The 19,427-nt window shown below is 32.0% G+C and overlaps 3 protein-coding genes across 3 annotated transcripts in view; 1 reads left to right on the top strand and 2 right to left on the bottom strand.

Annotated features, from left to right (window-relative positions):
• Nucleotides 1-379: 379 nt before the first annotated feature.
• Nucleotides 380-1,885, bottom strand: LOC117926792 (disease resistance protein RPS2-like). Its single transcript, XM_034846083.1, has one exon. It carries the CDS (start codon nt 1,883-1,885, stop codon nt 380-382), a length of 1,506 nt encoding a protein of 501 aa, XP_034701974.1.
• A 188-nt stretch (nt 1,886-2,073) lies between these two features.
• LOC117926790 (disease resistance protein At4g27190-like) lies at nt 2,074-12,270 on the bottom strand. The gene is made up of 4 exons (XM_034846081.1): nt 12,057-12,270; nt 4,065-6,966; nt 3,456-3,630; nt 2,074-3,301 (listed from the first exon to the last, which is right to left on the bottom strand). Exons 2-4 carry the CDS (start codon nt 5,914-5,916, stop codon nt 2,074-2,076), a joined length of 3,255 nt encoding a protein of 1,084 aa, XP_034701972.1. The 5' UTR covers nt 5,917-6,966; nt 12,057-12,270.
• Nucleotides 12,271-13,780: 1,510 nt separating this feature from the next.
• The window catches only part of LOC117926766 (disease resistance protein At4g27190-like), a 39,877-nt gene continuing 34,230 nt past the window's right edge, over nt 13,781-19,427 (top strand). The window contains exon 1 of the mRNA XM_034846053.1: nt 13,781-13,938. The gene's annotated coding sequence lies outside the window, so the exon portion shown is untranslated. The remainder of the gene's footprint in view (nt 13,939-19,427) is intronic.

Below are 19,427 nucleotides of genomic sequence, written 5' to 3'. Positions count from 1 at the left end.
AAATTAAAGCCTCAAGATCAAAATTTTCAGGATAGCTACTGATTGTGTTATTGATTGTTGTCTGTTTAATTATTTCACGATGTGCTTAGAAATACATCAACTCTTTAAACAAAGTCAATCCAATGTAGCAAATATTTAAAAAAACATACAAGTAGCACATCTCAAACAATAGCAAATCTTAAACATACAAACAAAGAAAGCAAATCTCAAACAGATACAAACCAAGCGGGCAAGTCTAGATAAAATATAAGCCAAGGTAGCAGCATATCTTAAACAAATACATGGTAAAGTTTTTGAATCCTACACACAAACCTTTGGCTGAGTCAACAACCATCCCAATCAGCTTTAAAATGAAACTGCTGCACAGAAATCCGAGGAGCTAGTTGAGGATGCATAGGAACTTCAATCTTTGTTTTACGGCATCATCTTTCCATACTAGCGCTTTCCACCATAACTCTTGCCCTTCTATGAATCTCAATTTGGCTGCGTTGGCATTGTTGAAAGGCAATCTCTTCAACATGTAACACATAGATATCTTAATCCTTTGTAAGGAAGGCCACTCCAATGAATCATCAACCCAAATGCTTCTCAGTTTTGGGAGATCAATGAGTACTAGAGTCTTCAGTCTGGGGAGCGCATCGACGTTGAGTCCATGATTCTCAGACACCATTATTATTTCTTCAATTTGATAACATTCTTCAACTCTCAAGTGCTGCAGCCTAGGAAGCCGTTGAATCATACCACTGGAAAATATCCTCTTCAACTCTGGGCATTTAGTTAAGGTTAGGGTGGTTAGCTGTGCTAGACTTCCATCAGGAACAAACCCCTGCCAAATGCTTCTCAATTTTGGGACATTGTTTATATACAAAATTTTTAAGTTTTCTAGCACCCTCTTACCCGATGTGCAACCATTGATGATGACTCTAATTTCATTGCATCCGTCAACCAAACAAACATGCATATTTTTCATGTTGTTGGTGCCAAAATTTGATAGTGCTGAAACTCCCTTGTGGTTTATTAATCCAAACGCATTTGTCACCTTAAGTACGTGTTTGATTACAGGATGCCAGCCTTCACCATTGACCAATTTCAGAGAATTGTAGCTTGGATAATCAGAAGAAGACTCCAGAATGGAAGAGTAAGTTGAGTCCTGGTAACCAACAGAAAATTGAAATGAGAAGCATTTCTTCTTCCATGCTGGGCTTGTTTGCACAAAAAACTGAAGGAAGTGCATCGTAGGGAAGCAAAACTTGAGGGAAGTCAATTTAAAAGGCAAGGTAGCCACCTCCATAACAATCTCTGAAGCCTTGTACCGCCATTCTACAGACAAATCATCATCAACACAAAATTCTTCCAATGAGACAAAGCTTGAAATGTTCCCCAATTTCCTTTGAGTGCAGATTCCGATGAAAAAATTAGACGATATTCGCAAGCACTTCAACCATATCAAACTTCCAATTTGGAGCAAATTAAGTTTAGTGCCTCGAATATCAAGCAACTCAAGCCGGTCAAGCGCTCTTATGTTAGGCGGGAGTTGTATCAAGTGGGTACAAGAATTTAAATAGAGCCCTCTAAGACAAATCAAATTGGATATAGATGAAGGTAATGATTCAATACCAGTCCCATGCAGATCCAGAACGCGAAGACTACGCATAGATTGAAAAAAGAACTTAGGAATGGCAATCAAACCATTATTCCTCTGGAGCAATAATGTTGAGAGATTGTGACAGTGTAGAAATTCTGGTAAAGTACAGAGCTCGTTATCCATCAAAGAGATTCGATTTGCATCTTCCCACTCTTTCCTGCCTGGGAAATCTTGTAATCCCTCACATGGTTTCGCCATAAACTTCGAGCCATTGCTTTGGAAAGAAATTTTAAGGGCCATTTTTCGAAGCATTCTGTTCATCTTAACACATTTCCCCTTGTCACTTCTCTCTAACAATGATAGGTTGATAAGATCATCCAATATGGCATGCCCTTTGTTGCGTGCATCTCTAAAAGCATTTGTGCCTCGAAAAAATTCATCTGCATTTTGAATAAAGCCTTCAGCTTTCCAACACTCTAGTAGGTAATCTACATTAATATCATATTCTCCAGGAAATAGGCACAATACAGATAACAGGCCTTCTTTGTGTCACTATCTAAATAATCATAGCAAGACTTCAGGAATTCAATCACATGATCCATGCCGTCAATATCCTCCCATCTTTGCAGATGTTTCAATCCATCCATCCAAAGGGAAATATCTTGCCTTTTATTTCTGAAGATCATGGCTACAATGTTTATCAGCAGGGGTAAACCACCACACTCTCTAACCACCTGTTCAGCAACCCGTTCAATTTGTGGGGAGTAAATAGACTGACCCAACTTTTCCCTGAACATGTTGAAAGCTTCATGATCTGACAATGGTTTCACATTGATTAACTCATCAGCTTCCATGCCCTTGCAAATGTCACGGAGCCTACTCGCCAGCACCACCTTGCTCTCATGACTCTGGTTGATTCCAATTACTTCATCTAGATCAATAAAGTCATAGACTTCATCTAGAAGAATCAAACACTTCTTTCCCTTTAGCTCTTCAGAAATTCTTAGAGAATTTTCCTCGATGCTAACACTGCCCTTCATATTCATTTTTAGTCTCTGCATAATTGCATCTTGAAACGTTTTTTTGCTCCATTCCTTTGAGACAGTTACCCAGATGACCATATCAAATATTTTAGCCACATCTTTATGATCGATCACGTTCTTCATTATTGTGGTTTTCCCTGTTCCAACTGTTCCCCAAATTCCGATTCTTCTTATTTGCTTATCCTGTAGAAAACTCACTACATCTTCAACCACATTGCACAACGATGAGTCTTCTATTTTCGGTGCAGGTATTTTCCTGGCAAGTTCTGACAATTCTGCAACCAGTACTCTTCTTTTATCAATCCCTTCTTTCAAAAGACTATGAACTTTCTCATGCTTCTTCTCCATGTTTTTGCTAAGATTTGAGCATTCCCAAAAACGAACCGGTCTCCCTGGATGCTTCATTTCATCATTGTATAGAGTTTCTAGTTGGTTCACTTCAATGTTGATCCTCTCAACCTTAGCCAACCATTCTCTTATGTGCGGCCTTATATTATGTCTTCTTATTTCCATCTCCATGCCATTCCTCAGTGCCTTGAGCTGTTTTGCTCCGCCTATCAACATCTCATAGTTTTCTTTCAGATCTTTCATACATGCAGTTTCGGAACTGACAGAAGTTAATAAGCTTCCCCGGATTCTTTGTAAGTCAACTTCTGCTGCATCAGTCATCTTTCTGTGACCAACAACAATTCAAAAAAGAAAAACGTAAAATCAATGGTTTAATTTAGATATGATTAAATTTAGTAAAAACTCTAAACTATCTCTTTATAGTTTTAGCTTTGCTAATAAAAGAATTTATGTTAGCATATCAGTAAGATAACACTTACACAGTGTGGGGCTTCCACTTCTGCTCCGAGGTGGTTCCTGCTTCTACTACAGAGGCCTTCATGAAGCTCTTCGTGGAAGGAGACGACAGTGGCAATGGAGAAGGCTTATGACGCTGCTTATCAATTGAGGTGGTTCCTGCCTCCGCTGCAAGGGCCTTCAAGGAGTCACCAGAACCTGTCACTCACAGACAAAAAGCAAACAAATAGAAGTGAAGTATCAGACAGCAGAATCAAACGTTGAGATGGATATAGATATTTGGACACGGATAATGCTAATGATATTAGAAATTAGTATTCCCAACCAACTTTTGATTTTTGAAGTATTCAAATAAAGAGAGTAATAATTAGATGTTAGAACTTGGGATCCCATGTCCCTTAGGGGATTCCTTATTCCAACCTTGGCAAGTTCTAATCAATGAGACACCCATTCTGTGAAAAACCATTTGTATGCATATCGACCTTTTCTTCTTTAGCCAAACAAAATAGAGGGTTTTTCTTTTTATTCATTTTTCTTATTGGTAAACATCCCCAATGAATCATTTACCTCAAAGAAGAGATTCAAGTATGCCATGAATTGTATCTTTGAAAAGAAAAGGAATGAAAAACAACCTGACTGTTGAGATGGATTTCTCTCTTGCTTGGGAGCTAGAAGTTGATTCTTAGTTTCTTCTAACTGAGTCATCAAATCAACATCTGATTTAATGGGGACAAATATAGAATCCAGATTACTTCTTAGAACTGATGTTTGCCATTTCAATGCCCTCCACCAGTCAGCCTCTCCTATGATCACCTTCAAATTATTACTAGAAACTTCCATGTTAGAAAGAGCTTCAATGCTTGGGCAATTATAGAAGCTCATCCATTCCAAGTCTGGTGCAATGCGTAAACCACTGGAAATGCTGGCCAATTTTCGTAAGTAATGAAGTGATATCTTCTTCAACTTTGGAAGGTATGTTTTGAAGCAGAGCAGCGTATGTTCTGCAGGAACTTCATAAGTCACCAAGCTGATTATATTGGGGCAGTTTTCAACCACAAGCTCCTCTAGAAGGTCGAGATTTTCAAGCAAACCCAAAGTAAAAGTGGTAGTCAATTGGGGGCATGCATACAATTCCAGAGACTTGAGACTGGATAGACAACCCTTCCAGATTGGCCCCTTCCATATACTGTCTAAATTCTTCATATAGTGAAGCCTCAAATATTGGAGTGATCCAAGTATGATTTCTTGATGAACATCTCCATCATCATCTCCTTGTCTAAAAGTTTCTGCTCCATCCACAAGGGTTTGAATCTTGCTACATTCCCCCAGTACACAAAATTCTAGCTTCATTATATTTTCAATCCCAAATTCAGACAGCTTGGTAAGAGTTAAATGGCGTTCCAAGAGCAGAGTAGTAGCATGTTGGAGTACCTCCTTAATTTCCATTGGGACACCTTCACCATTCACATACTTCAAGCATCTTTCTTGCTGTTCAAATCTATTTGCAATTTCTTGTGGTAGTCGAGATACAAAGCGCTTGTGGTGGCTGCCAATAATAAACTCGAAGTTCATCAGTGAGAGGTTTATCAATGAGTTTCCACTCCCCATGAAGTCATTCACAAGTCTAACTTCTGGCAAGTAAAGTTTAAGCGTCTCCAAGTGTTTCAAGGTGCAGACTTCCTTGACAATATATTTCACGATCACATCCCATCGCTCATCATCTGGATTCACATGTATGCTTAATTCTTCCAATTGAGAAAGTTCTGATATCACGTTCTGAGGAATCATTGTATTGGAGGACTGGTTATTTTGTCCAGTGTGGTTACTGTAACCATAGAAGGACACTCTCAGGCACTTGAGGTTGGTCAGTCTTCCAAAATTCACAGGTAGGCTTATAATTTCAGTCCCTTCAAGATCAAGCACCTCAAGATTTCTAAGATATCCAACTTCAGGTGGTAACTCCATGAGAAGTTGACATCCTCTTAGAAGGAAAATTCTGAGTTGGACCAATTTAAAAAGAGATGGTGGTAAAGATCTAATTGCAGTGTTGGACAAGTCTAAGAATTGTAGGGAAGGCATGCCTTCAAAGAACATTGGAGGAATAACTCTCAGACCATGATTGGCTTGTAGGAACAGTGCCCTGAGTTGAGGGCAATATGGACTCTTTGGTAGCTCAGACAGTTTATTGTTCATCAAAAGCACCTCACTGGCTGTTTTCCATCTCTCTTCTATTGGAGGATCGGTTAATCCCTTTCCACCTTGCCGAAGAAATAGCAACTCTGTTTTGTGTCCTAACAAAATTAGTAAGGCCTCATAGATTTCACCTCGCACACTGAGAAAAACAGAATCTCCATTCCCGGAACTCTCTAACAAGAAGGCATCAACAAGATCCTGAACCATTTCTTCTCCTTCATCTGCTTTTCTAATTAAGCCGCGTCTGATCCACCAGCCAATGATATCTCCTTTCTCTATCCTCTCCAGCATCCCATGTGTACAAAAAACTTCAAACAATACATTGCTGAGCCCAAACGTCCACAGACGAATGCTAAGGCATTAAATAAGACATCGTCGTCTCTCAACTGAGTGGGTTGTAAGGTCAATGCAAGAGATGCACATTCCCATGTGTGAACCTCATCAATATCTCTCAAGGCTCTTGCCATTAAAACAATGACAAGTAAATGACCCTTGCACTCTTTGATCATGCGTATTGCAAGGCGTTGGATGCCTGAAAAATGAACAACATTGCCAACTTCCATACAAAATAAATCCCATGTGAACAGATGATCCTCCAAACTAATCTCCAGATCGGCTTCTGTGTAATCAGCTCTCCTTCCCATAGAGCCGGTTGTGCAAACCATCTTTTGAAACTTCTTCAAGTTCCACCAATTGGTCCCCACGTCGTTGAGATTTGTCGATGAAGCAAGATCAACATCGTCAAGAAGGATCAAAAAGCTTTTGCTTTTCAGCAATCCATCCACTTCCTGTCTGCTGGATGTTGAGAGACCCAGTTCTCTTGCAATGACATCTTCAATATCTCTAGCACTTTTACAAGAAGAGGCCTTAACGTGAATGAAAAGATCAAACATTCCCTTTTTATGCTGTAGATTATTCAATCTTGACGTGAGGAGGCCTGCATCATCCCTGCCAGAGATCAAAATCCTCTGAAATTTGGGAATTTCTATATCTTGTAAAATTTGGCGAACAGCAAAATCAATAGCCAAATTGTAAACTTTTGTAGTAGGTTTTCTTTTCTGTAAATGTCGCATTTGCATCTCCAGAATGATGTCTGATCGAACATAAGCTTCAATATCGTGGATTGAATGATCAAGCAGTTGATCGATTCTAGGAGAGAGCTCTGAAAAATCGATTTTTTTCTCCCCGTAAACTGCTTCTCTTAGTTTCTGATTAATCGCCAAAACATCAAGAATCCAACCTTTGTGACTCCCTTGGATCACCGAGCTGAAAGGAGGATATGACAAAATAAGGCATATGATATCTTTCTTCCTGTTCAGTTCCAAAGCTTTGTCCATGATTCTGTGTGTGTGGCAGAAACAAGGAAAAATCGTTATCAGAGGATTAGTTCTAGACCTGTAAAAGTTAGCCTCTCATCACAAGTATATGTAGAAACACAAAGACAAGAATGTTCAGCACCCATATGCAAATAATCAATGGGAGAGATGCTTGATGGTGTTTGTGTTGGAGTAACCGGGTTGACAGAGAAACACAAACAACTACGAAGAAGATAAAATGGGGAAGAATTAAAAATTTATTGTAAGATAGAAACTCCGGATAATAAATATATAAACCTTCTGGGCCTTGAGAACTAAAAAATGGACACTAAAATAATCATTCAAAATAAAATATTTTTCCTTTAACTTTTAGAACTAAATTTAATTATAATATTTAGAAAGTTTATAAATCAAGTTTAACTTTACAACAGATTGAAAATTTTCATGACTAGTAGTCTAGGGCTATATTTGGTTCCCAAAAAATGTGAGCGAAAATGTGAGGAAAAGAAAATAGAGAGGAAAAGTGAAGGAAAATAAAAAAATAAATTTAAAATTAATAAATTATTTTATATGTTACTTCAAACTTATTTAACTTATTTTCCTCTTCTATATGAAGATTAAATAATTAAAAAAAATGTATAGATTTTTAACTAATTTTAATTATATTTAATTTTCTTTCGTATTTTTTATGTTGAAACCAAACATAAAAAAAATCATTTTTCTTAGCATTTTTTTTTTTCTTTCCTTAATACTTTCTGGGAACCAAACATAGCGTAAAACTTTACATTATATTTGGTGAAGACGAGTGACAAGAAACAAAGAAAAGAATGTTAAAAGTATAAAATTTTTATTATATTTAGATGTCATGGAAAAAGGTGAAGTAAAAATACAAAGGAAAAAGAGAACGAGAAAGAGAAAGAAAAATATTAAGGCTACTTTTGGTTTCTAAAAAAAATAAAAATTGGAATTAAGAGTATATTACATTTTAATATTTGATATTTGTTTAAAATAAAATTTATCTTGCATTTGAATATTTGTTATTAAAAGAAGTATGAAAATTTTCACCTATTTAATATTATTTAAAAATCTTTTTACCATTTATAATCTAAGTAAGAAAATTTTTATTTCTTTATTAATAATATTTATGATTAAAATATTTAAAATTTATAAATAAAAATATTATATTAGGTTGTTAAATATATAAAATAATTTATGTACATTAAATATTACATATATTAGTATTATTTTATGGTACATTTTATACATTTTTAATTTTTTTTAAGCACAAATTTAACTTTTTTTTTTTTTAGTCAAAATTATTTGTTTTACAAAATGATTAGTAACATAGAAAATTGAAAAAAAAAATGAAGAAAATTGATAAGAAGTGAATTTATGATCTATGAGATATGTATATCTTATATTTCAACTTAGAATTATTATATTTCATGTAAAATAGACATTAAAAATTTGGGATAATATATCTCACCACTTATATCGAAAATAAAATATACTTAATGATGAGATAACTTATCATATCCCATCGCCAATTAAACATAAAATAATAGCTACAATATGTTTTTATTGAAGTAAAAAAAAAAAAAAAAAAACTCTCTATGATGGTTCCTCACAATAGTGGTTTTCAATCTAAATCCAAAACCAATTTATGTCTATAACTATCTCACCTTATTTTTTCCATTTTCTTCTATTCAAAATTTTAAAATTTTTTAAAAATGATTATCTTAATGACCATTTGAAGGCATTTTCTTTTTTATGTTTTTTAAAATAAAAAATAATAGTAACTTTTATTTAAGATACAAAAACTCTTAGACTTACATTTATATTTAAAAAATAATGATTTTAAAAGTTGTTTTGAAAAAATTTAAGAGTCTGTTTGGCATTGTGATTTATAAACAGGTAGAAAACCATTTTTAAAAATTCATAATACTATTTGGCTATTGTTTTCTGTTTTCCATTTTTAAAAACAAAGTGAAATAGAAAATAATTTTTAGAGAACGAGTGAAAATTGTTTCATAAAAAGCAAATGAAGTAGAACACAACATTTTTCATCTATCATTCTCCCTTCATGACCCATTACTAATATGAAAAATCTTCAAACATGATATTCCTTTGAATGACATGTATTTTCTAAATTTTCTTTGACTATAAATTTTTTTATTAAGCAAATAAATTTTAAAGCAAACTAAACTTAATACATGAAAATTATTATTTTCTAAAAATAATTTGAACCTATTTAATTGTACTAGAAAATCATTAAACTCAATAACAATAGAAAGTCAAAATTCATTTTGAATGACTTGACTAGTTTTTTTGTATTTATGATCAAAACTCAATAGCATTTTTTGTATTTTGATCATATTTTGTTGTACTTTAGTCACATTCTTTGTATTTAGTTTTATTTTTTATATATTAATATTTTAGTCACATCTTTTATTCCTTAGTCATATATTTTGTATTCGTACCTTAATACTTTAATAACATTTTTCATATTTTGATTATATTATTTGTACCTATACTACCTTTTTTGTACCTTAATGTCACAAACTTAATCTTTTTCTAGGCTCGTGCAGCACTTGGACAAGTCAAGACCCTTGATCTTACTAAGTCAGCCTTACTCTCGATGTTTGGCTTGCAAGGCTAAGATGCACACAACTTAGAAGCTAGTAGGCACGCTTAGGCAACACTTGAAGAATAGAAAGCTTTATTGCTCTCAAATGATGCTTTACAAGTGCTTTGAAACTCACTTGCTTGGTTAGGAAGTGGTTTGGGGGGTGCCCTGGCCAAATAAGGCCTTAACTTATTTATAGGCAATAGGCACCTTAGGAAGTCTCTAGAACCTTGGAGGGTTCCTTACAAATCAAGAATGTTCTAGACTATCCTAGACACTACTTATGTACAAATATTTACAAGACATGTTTGGAAGTCTCTAGAATATCCCATAGGCTTCCCTTGTCTTCCACCCTTGGTATAGAGATATGTGGGTGTCTCTGGCTATCTCTAGAACCTTTCACACTCTTCCATGTTGTAGTTAAGTGTAAATGTCTCCGGGGGTTTCCATAAGCTTCCTACCTTCTATATAAGCCCATGGGGAGGGTCATTTGAGTAGGTCTGTGACATTAATCCCTTAATCACTTTCTTAATTCGATCCTAGTTACATTCTTTAAACTTAGGTTATATCTTTTATACATTAATACCTTGACCATTTTTGCATCCTTCAGTGCCTTAAAGCCATTTTTTAAATAAAGTTGAAACCCTTTTCTTTAATAACAAAATCCATGTCTTTTTTAATAATTATAAAAAACATAAATATTTTTTTAAAATAATTCTTATATTTGAGAGCTTGAATTTTTTTTAACAAGCAAGTAATAATTTTTTTTCTAATTAACAAAGTAAATAACAATCATTTTCTTACAAATAAAATTAAATCAAAATATTTTTTTTTTGTGAATAACATTGTAAAAATAATTGTTTTAAAAAAAACATTCTCTTGAAAATAAAATTGAATTCGAATACTTTTTGTAAATAAAATTAGAAAAAAAAATCAATTTTCTAATTAGTTTAATAAATCAACTTGTATGTTTCTCTTGTCTATTATTTTGTAAATCTTTATAATATGTTTTTATCATGTATTGTTTGTTCTTTTACATCGTCGCTTTTTTATTTATTCTATATCCATAGGTTAATTAACCGAATGTCAAAGTTTCCTATACTTTTTTATTAGAGACCATTTGTGTACAAGTTTTAAAAGAGTGTTATGGCTTATCCTATACCTTTTTAATATATAACCAAACCCTTGAATTTATTCTCGATTCATAGATCAATTTTTCTTACATGGAGTCACTTTTAAGGTTTTCTTTCTTATTTTGATTTTTTTATAAAAATAAATAAAAATAAGTAGCTAACTCCAAAAAAAAAAAAAAAATTGAAAATGGCTTTTAAAATAAAACAAATTTTTTTTCCCATTGGGTCCAAGTATCGTCATGGAGTAGGGATGTATCAATTCACATATGTGGAGAAAATATGAGTCCACAGATTGTACCCTAGTTGCATTTTTTTGTTCAATCAGATTATGAATTGTTTAGCTAACTCTCCCTACTTCTGTTTCAACTTAGAGAGATCAACCATTGAAATCTCTGGTTCTGTCCTAAAAATTTAGTCATGAAATTGCTTCTTCATTTCCTGATAACTATACATGGACTAAGTTGGGTGGTATATATGGAGATATACCGGTTAAAAGTTGTACCATTGAGGGAATTTACAAACAATCAAAGTTGAAGAAAATCATTTCCCCCTACAACCCCATATTGGACAATGAACCTGCCAATGCTCTCCATAGTCAACTGCATCCTTTTCCTAAAAAAAAAAGGCATGATTCTTGTCACCCTATGGAAGTTTATGCACTCGGTCGAACCAATGTAGGTATGGCTTCTTGTAGACTAGTCTACCAAAAGTCCCCATACCTCCAAAATAGTGGTAATTTGTTCCCTATCATTTGTCATTACTAGTACTCGAGCATGGGAGGTTGATTTTCTCCCATGTGTTTAGGATCATCAAGTGGGTTTTCAGTTGCTAGTCCCATTGCACCTCTCCCATGTCTGTCAACTACACCCGCGTGTCAACAACTGGGTGTACGGGCAAAATCTCTGGTAAGACTTAGATGTTTGTTTTTTAAAATTTTTACCGAAAATCACTTGCTTTCATATTTCAAACAATTTGCTTATATATATATATATATATATATATATATATATATATATATATATATATATATATATTTTAATGTTTTTAACTTTTTATTAACTTATTACTCATTTCTTAATTTTTTTTATTGAAATGTTAAAATAATTTATTAGTTTTTCTTTATTTTTAATATTTAATTTCTATTAAATATTAAACAAAAATTAATATTTAATATTATTAAACACTATTTAATTTTAAGTTCTATTCATAATTAAATAAAAAAAACAAACATCACATTAATTAAATTGGATGTGCTAAGTATGAGATATGTGTGATCGACAACAATTTAATAAGGCTCTGCACAACTCTCTACAATTTGCTTGTTGCCTTAACGAATGCAGGGAAGAAAAGACTCACCGACTGGTATCCCCTGCACTTTGCCAACCGACTCCTTCACCAGCCGAATCCGAATCTGAAGCTTGGCTCTTGCTCTGGCTCCGCTCCATCACTCTACCGCCGAACGAAGCCATGGATGGACTGGGAATGACAAGGTTGATATTCAGCTATCCCTTTCGTCTGAATTTTTTGATCACTTGGATCAACTGCTGGTAACGGAGGCATCTTGGGAGGGGCGATCTGCGTTACTTACAAGCCAACTTGATTCTTCTATCTGGCCCTACCTCCAGCCTGCAGCAAACAAAGAAGGGATAAGAATGACTGATGTTTGGAAGGAGGAAAATGCTAAAGAATAAATTCGTGATATTTGATGTTCACGTGTCGGAAGGATTTATGCTTTGTGGATGGTTCGCTTGCCAAGAAGTGGATAGCTCGGAATATAAGAAAGTGGGTGGGTGGGAAGAATTTATACCTTTCTTATATTCAAATTTTGTATATTGTTATATAATAGGGATAACGGTGGACAAAATTCCCTTAAAATTGTATATGTAATCTCCCACTTTTGATATCTCAAAATTGATCCATTTCCAACAAAAGCACTCCTCCAGCTGCCCCTTCAGCCACTTCAACCTATTTTTCCTCGTACGATCACTTTCCCTTTCTCTACTGTTTTTATTCCTTCTCTTTTCTCTTTCCCTTTCCCTTTCCATTATCTTATTTTGGTTTTTTTTTTTTTAACACATTTCTTCAAATTTTACACAGATTCTCTTCAAAATTTTTCAACTTAAAGTGTTTAAAGTTGTAGTTGGATAAATAGTATATGTTTATTCTCTCTTTTTTTTTTACATATTTTTTTTTTATTTATTGAATATTTTCAAACCTTCAACAAGATGTAGTAAATATTTAAATAAGTTTAAAATTGTTTTAATTTTTGTAGTATCATTTATAGGATTGAAAAAAAGGAGTTAAAAGAAGGAAACGGTGAACCTAAAAAGTGTGGAGAGACATTGTCCATATAAAAAAAATCAAATAATGTTAAGTAATAAAACTTGTGGAATTTTATGATGGTTTTGGTATTATTTGCATTTTTCTTTTTTTAAATTGGTTATCCCTACATAATATCACAAAATATACTATACTATACTATATATATATATATATATATAATATGTACATTATTTCTTATTTTATTATTATTAAAGTTCTCCTTAATATTTTTATGAGTTTATAGTAATTTTCATTCAAATCTAAGTCTAACCCACATGGCTTGTTTCAAAATTTCTTCCCAAATCCCCACTCAAGTTCTTTTTAAGACAAAGGTCTTCTATTATTTATTTTTAATTTTTTTCTTTTTTTTTAGAATAAATTTCATTTATCTTTCTCGAGGTTTTTGCTAAATACAATTAACCTCCATTGATTTGAAAATTCATTAAATACTTCACTTATTTTGAATTAGAAGGAATGGAGTGAAAATATTTAATGAGAATGATAAAAGGGGTAATGGATAAAATTTTAAATCAATAAAATTAGGTGTATTTAGTTAAAACCTTGATAAGGTAAATGAAATTAACCATTTTTTTTTTTAATTAAGGCAAACATATTGAAACGGATTGACGGATGGTTGTTGCTGTGGGCCTGTAGCTGGAGTACGGCTGAGTGCTGTCACACCCAAAAATATGATAAATAAGGTTTCATTAGTAATAAATTTAGTCTCTTTCGAATCTCCCTTCCAACCTCAAGCGATTTTCTATCTGGAGTGAAGTTTTTTCTTTCTTGGTTATGGTTTTGGTGGATGGTGGAAAGTAGGTAGTAGATGGAGATCTGATGTTTTTTCCGAGCCTCTTGCCCTGAATTTGGTTCCTCATCAGCATCTCATCTCTCAGTGTCTCCATTTCTTCATCAGGTTCTTTCTGTTCTTTCAATACGATTTCCCCCCCTCTCTCTACCAGTAGTTTGCTGCTTGTTTGATTTCATAGCATTAAGTTGACTGCATCTTAAATAGATGATCCAAGAAACACTCGTCTACACTTCTTCTGATTGGAGAATTAAATTCTTAAATTTTACTACTGCCAGTAGCAGCAGCAGCAGCGCTACTACTTTTCCGTCTGTTGTTGATAAACATACTAAGCCTATTTTTCATCTGTTGTGGATAACTTACTATACTATTGGCTTGATCATTAGTAGTAATTGTGATTGTATGTGGAAATGTTTGCGCTATGTTTGTTTCTTGAAAAATTTGACGGAAGGAAAATAAAGGAGAATAGCGGAAGGAAAGAAAAAAAAAAAAAAAGGAAAATAAAAAATAGATTCAATGTCAATAAATTATTTTTATATCATTTTTTAAATTCATTTCATTTATTCTCCCCACTATATAAATATTAAACAATTTAAAATCTATAAATTTTTAACAAAATTTAATTATATTTGACTTTTTTGTATTTTCTATAATGAAACCAAACATAAAAAATTATTTTCCTTAACATTTTTTTTCTTTTCTTAATACTTTCCGAAAATCAAACATAACCTTAATTTGGTCTTAAATTGTGGCTATACATTATAATTCCTTTTTGTAGAAAATAATCATATATATATATATATATATATATATATATATAGAGAGAGAGAGAGAGAGAGAGAGAGAGAGAGATAAGATTTTATTTTATTTTTTGTATTTTTTATAATGAAGCCAAATATAAAAAAATTATTTTTTTCTTTTCTTAATATTTTTAGGAAACCAAATATAACCTTAATTTGGCCTTAAATTGTGACTATTCATTATAATTCTTTTTTGTAGAGAGAGAGAGAGAGAGAGAGAAACACCAGTGGTATGAAGCAACATACAATTATTTTGGTTCTTACTTTTATGGTTGTACTCTCTGATTCGGTGAAAGCAGTTAGACATCATTTCTATATATGGATTAATTTATATCTAGTCTTTAGTATTTTCTCCAAGAAAATGAACTAATTAATTTCAGAAGATGGTGTCGGTTCTCTTCACCTAACTAGTTTTAGACGCACCCTGCCTCAAGTGGTATGAGAGTAAAAACTTTGGATCAAGGTTGTGAACTAGCAGAGAAAAGGCAGCTATGATTAGGATAGTTTCCTAGATTAGTATTCTCTATTGATATATGATGAGTATCCTGATAATAGTAATTTAGGAGTTAGTGGTTGGAACCTACTTACAGGTTGGGAAGCCTTGCCGGTGCTTGATGAATTTCAAAAGAGGAGAAAAATTTAGACATGATTAATGTTTCTTCTATGCAGGGAGAGCTATTTTATATTAATAAGCTAAATTAAGTTAGATAACATGTTGGAAAGTTTTATAATGATGCATGTAGAGTTATGCTACACTCACTGTTCCTCCTTTAGACGATTGAAGAAGAAAAACTTATGTTTTTGTGGTTGATAGTCTTCATTGAGTTCTAGACTGCAACAACTTTAAGGTTATATTTGGTTCGTGAAAAGTACCAAGGAAAGAAAAAAATTGTTAAAGAAAATAATGTTTTCATATTTAGTTTCACCATGAAAAACATAAAAGAAAAGAAAATATAATTGAAATTTGTTATAAATTTATATATTTTAAAATTATTTAATTTTTATATAAAGAAGGAAAATAAGTGAAATGCATTTGAAGAAACATATAAAAATAATTTATTGACTTTGAATGTATGTTTTATTTTCCTTTACTTTTTCTCTTCTTCTGTTTTTCCTCTTGTATTTTCTTTTCCTCACATTTTTCTTTAAATTTTCTAAGAACCAAATATAACCTAAATCTATAATAACTTGGTAAGCATCGAGTGTCAAACCCAAGAGCGAGTTGAAGAGGCTAAAGAAGAGTGTGAAAATGGTGTTAGAAGTTTAGGCAATTAATTGAGGTGGAATGAATGAGTGTTTATGAGGAAGAAGGTGTTGACAATTGCCAAAAATAGGGGAGAAGGATGATTGAAAACTTTGATTAAGCTAATGCAAAACATGTTAGTAAGCGAGCATGTTTTTAAACTTCCCTCTCATGGTCTTTTGTAGCAAACAATTTACACAATCTATGAGATGAACAAAATATGAAAACTCAAAATATAAAATTTATACATTAGAAATGAAGAGCTTGTTATAAAACTACCATGGGAGTTTACCCCTTATAAAGAGCTCTGTTCCTAATACAAGAAGCTAGATTTGCAAAGAAAGAATTATTGCCTCCATATATAAAGGTCAAAAACCAAAATACACAATATAAATATGAAGAAATACTTACCAAAATAGAGTTCAATAATAAATGAAAGTAACCAAAGCAAAATTACATCTAAAAGAAATTAAATCCTAAACTAATCTTACCTAAAACATGAAGAAAAGGAGTGCAAAGGGTCTTGGCAAAGATGATGGACAAAAGACCTAGTCCAAAAATGATCTTTTAGAGTTAAAAGTTGGATCTTGCTTAAAGAATACCTTTGGGGTGGGGGAGGGGGATGGGGATGGGGTTGGGGTTGGGGTTTTAGCCCAAATTTTTATTTTTAAAATGTCTCTTTAAAAATTAAAGATGAAGTAGAGAAGCTCAATCATACAAAAGATGGTGATTTATGTATAAAACCACCCACAATGTCTCATAAAGACTACAAATACAAAAACTATGAGATCAAAGACCACAAAGCTATAATACACTAAACATGTAGAAGAGGTATGTAGATTTACTTAGAGGTTACTATTTCCTAAGACTTACACTCCAACACCTAAATCTAATCTCACATCTATCATGCAGCACTATGTGTACTTTTTAGTGGACTCTTCGATGCCTTGAGAGAATGCGAACATCTCTTACAACAAGAATATGAACAATGTGAGCAATATGAGAGTCTTGAGTTAAGTGCAAAGAATAATGATTTAAAGCTTAGGCGCTTGAGTTCTTAAGAGAACTCTTTTAATAGATATACATTAGAGAAAACCTAGTGGACTTGGAATAAATTTAGAAACCATATTTTATGAAAAATAATAATAATAATAATTTAGGAAGCTTAAGAATCTTGACAAGATTTCCTATTTTACAAAAAATAATTTAGGAAACTTGAGACTCCTAAAAAGATTTGGAAAGAATTTTTTTTTTCAAGTTAAAATTATTTAGAAACATTTTCATTTTACATCCTTGAATTAAATTCCTTTTTCATATTTCTTTAAAGATTTGGAAAGATTTTCCTTTTTAAATTGTCAATTTAAAAATCCTTTTCAAATTATTATTTTTTTTTATTTGGAAGGATTTTTTATTGTTAAATTCTTAATCTCACATTCGTGACGTAGCAGCGCACATGCTCCTTGTGGATTCCTCAAACCCTTGAGGTTAAGTGCAAAAAATAATGACTTAAAGCTTCGGCACATGAATTCTTGAGACAACTCTTCCAATATGCATATATTAAAGAAAACCTAATGGATTTGGAATCAATTTAGAAATCATATTTTATTAAAAATAATAATTTAGAAAACTTAAAGAATCTTAAAAAGATTTCATATTTTACCATAAAATATTTAGGAAACTTAAGACTCTAAGAAGGATTGGGAAAGTTTTTTTTTTTTTTAAGTTAAAAAAGATTTAGAAACATTTTCCTTTTTGAATCTTTAAATTAAATTCCTTTCCAAATTTCTTGAATTATTTGGAAAGATTTGCCTTTTTAGATTCTCAATTTATTTTTTTTCAAATTGTTTTTATTATTTTGAAATATTTTTCTTGTTAAATTCTTGATTTAAAATTCTTTTCAAATTAATTTTTTTCCTAATTTCCATAAGTCAACTCTATGTCTTTTATGTCATTATTCTCAATTAACTAAACCATACTTACCTATTTAATCTTAGGTTGATTCTACAAAAATCCTGAATATTCAAAAGCAATGTGAATCATAAGAAAGTATGCAAAATTAAAGGTTAGATCTTACTTATGGATAACTTGGAAGAAAAAGGATGGGGGGCAGGGTCAATAGGTAGTTATTTGTTTTTAGAGTAAATTTTTATTTTTAAAATGTCTCTTTAAGAATAAAAGATGAAGTAGAGCAATTGAATCACACCAATAGACAACAATTTACATAGAAGACTAACCATGAAGCCTTTTAATGACTTTTTAGACGTAATGAGCTCAAAAATCATATAGATATATTCCACTAATTATATATATATATATAAAAGGTACGAAGATTTACTTGATGATTGCTACTTCTTAAGACTTATACCTTAAAACCTACCCCAATCTCATGTTTGCAACATAGCCCCAGATGTGCTCCTTAGTGGACTTCTTAAGCCTTTGAGGGGATGCAAATCTTGTTCACGAACCAAAGAAAAAGAATCACACAAACAATATGAGAGTTTTGAGTTAGGTGCAAAAAATAATGTCTTAAAGCTTAAGTGCATGAGTTTGAGAGAACTCTTCCAATAAGCATGTATTAGAGAAAACTTAGTGACATTGAAATCAATTTAGAAACCACATTTTACCATAAAAAAAAAATAGAAAACTTAGGAATCTTAAAAAAATATCATATTTTACCAAAAACAATTTAGGGAACTTATGACTCTTAAAAAGATTTGGAAAGATTTTCCTTCTTTTTTTTTTTTTAAGTTAAAAAATATTTATAAACATTTTCCTTTTTAGATTTTTAAATTAAATTTTTTTTTCCGTATTTCTTCAAGGATTTGGAAATATTTTTTTTTTCGTCTTTAAATTCTCATTTAAAATTCTTTTTTCAAGTTTTCTAATTATTTGGAATGATTTTTCTTGTTAAATTAGAGATTTAAAATTCTTTCCAATTGTTAGTTTTATTCCTAATTTCAATTAGTCAAATCTATGTTGTTTTTTTTTTCATTTTTCTAAATAAACTCAACCTTACCCATTTAATCCTAGGTTGATTCTACAATAATCTTGAGTCTTCAAAGAAGTGTAAATAATAGGAAAGTACACGAAGTAAAAGTTTAGATCTTGCTTATGGAATACCTGAGAGGGTAAATAGGTAGTTATTTCTTTTTAGCCCCAATTTTTATTTTTAAAATGTCTTTTTAAGAAATTTAATTGCACCAAGAGACAATGATTTACATGGAAAACCACTCATAAAGCCTCCCAATGCCTTTTGCAGATTTAAAGACCATATAGCTATAATCTACTAAATATGAAGAAAAAGTACAAATATTTATCTAGTAGTTGCTATTCCTAAGACTTAAAACCCAGAATCTACTCCTAATCTCATGTTCGTGACGCAACACCAATCATGGCCTTAGTAAACTCCTCAAGCCCTTAAGGGATACAAAATTTGTTCAAGAACCAAATAAAAAGAAACATGTGAACAATATGAAAGTTTTGAGTTAAGAGCAAAACACTTTATCAAGTCGAGTCTTTGATGGTCATAGGGATAACATAGGTGTTAGATGCAT

This window comes from Vitis riparia, chromosome 12, assembly GCF_004353265.1.
Source record: "Vitis riparia cultivar Riparia Gloire de Montpellier isolate 1030 chromosome 12, EGFV_Vit.rip_1.0, whole genome shotgun sequence".
NCBI classification, from domain to species: Eukaryota; Viridiplantae; Streptophyta; class Magnoliopsida; order Vitales; family Vitaceae; genus Vitis; species Vitis riparia.
The sequence above is the reverse complement of the archived record's forward strand: the minus strand, read 5'-3'. Positions and strand labels throughout refer to the sequence as shown.

Bases quoted from the DNA above. Each gene is read 5' to 3' on its own strand.
- LOC117926790 (XM_034846081.1), bottom strand. From the start codon at position 5,916: ATGCTGGAGAGGATAGAGAAAGGAGATATCATTGGCTGGTGGATCAGA. The intron at 3,631-4,064 runs GTTGTTTTTCAT...TGTGAGTGACAG, and splicing joins AAATCCATCTCAACAGTCAG to GTTCTGGTGACTCCTTGAAG. The intron at 3,302-3,455 runs GTAAGTGTTATC...TGTTGGTCACAG, and splicing joins AAGTGGAAGCCCCACACTGT to AAAGATGACTGATGCAGCAG.
- LOC117926792 (XM_034846083.1), bottom strand. From the start codon at position 1,885: ATGGCCCTTAAAATTTCTTTCCAAAGCAATGGCTCGAAGTTTATGGCG.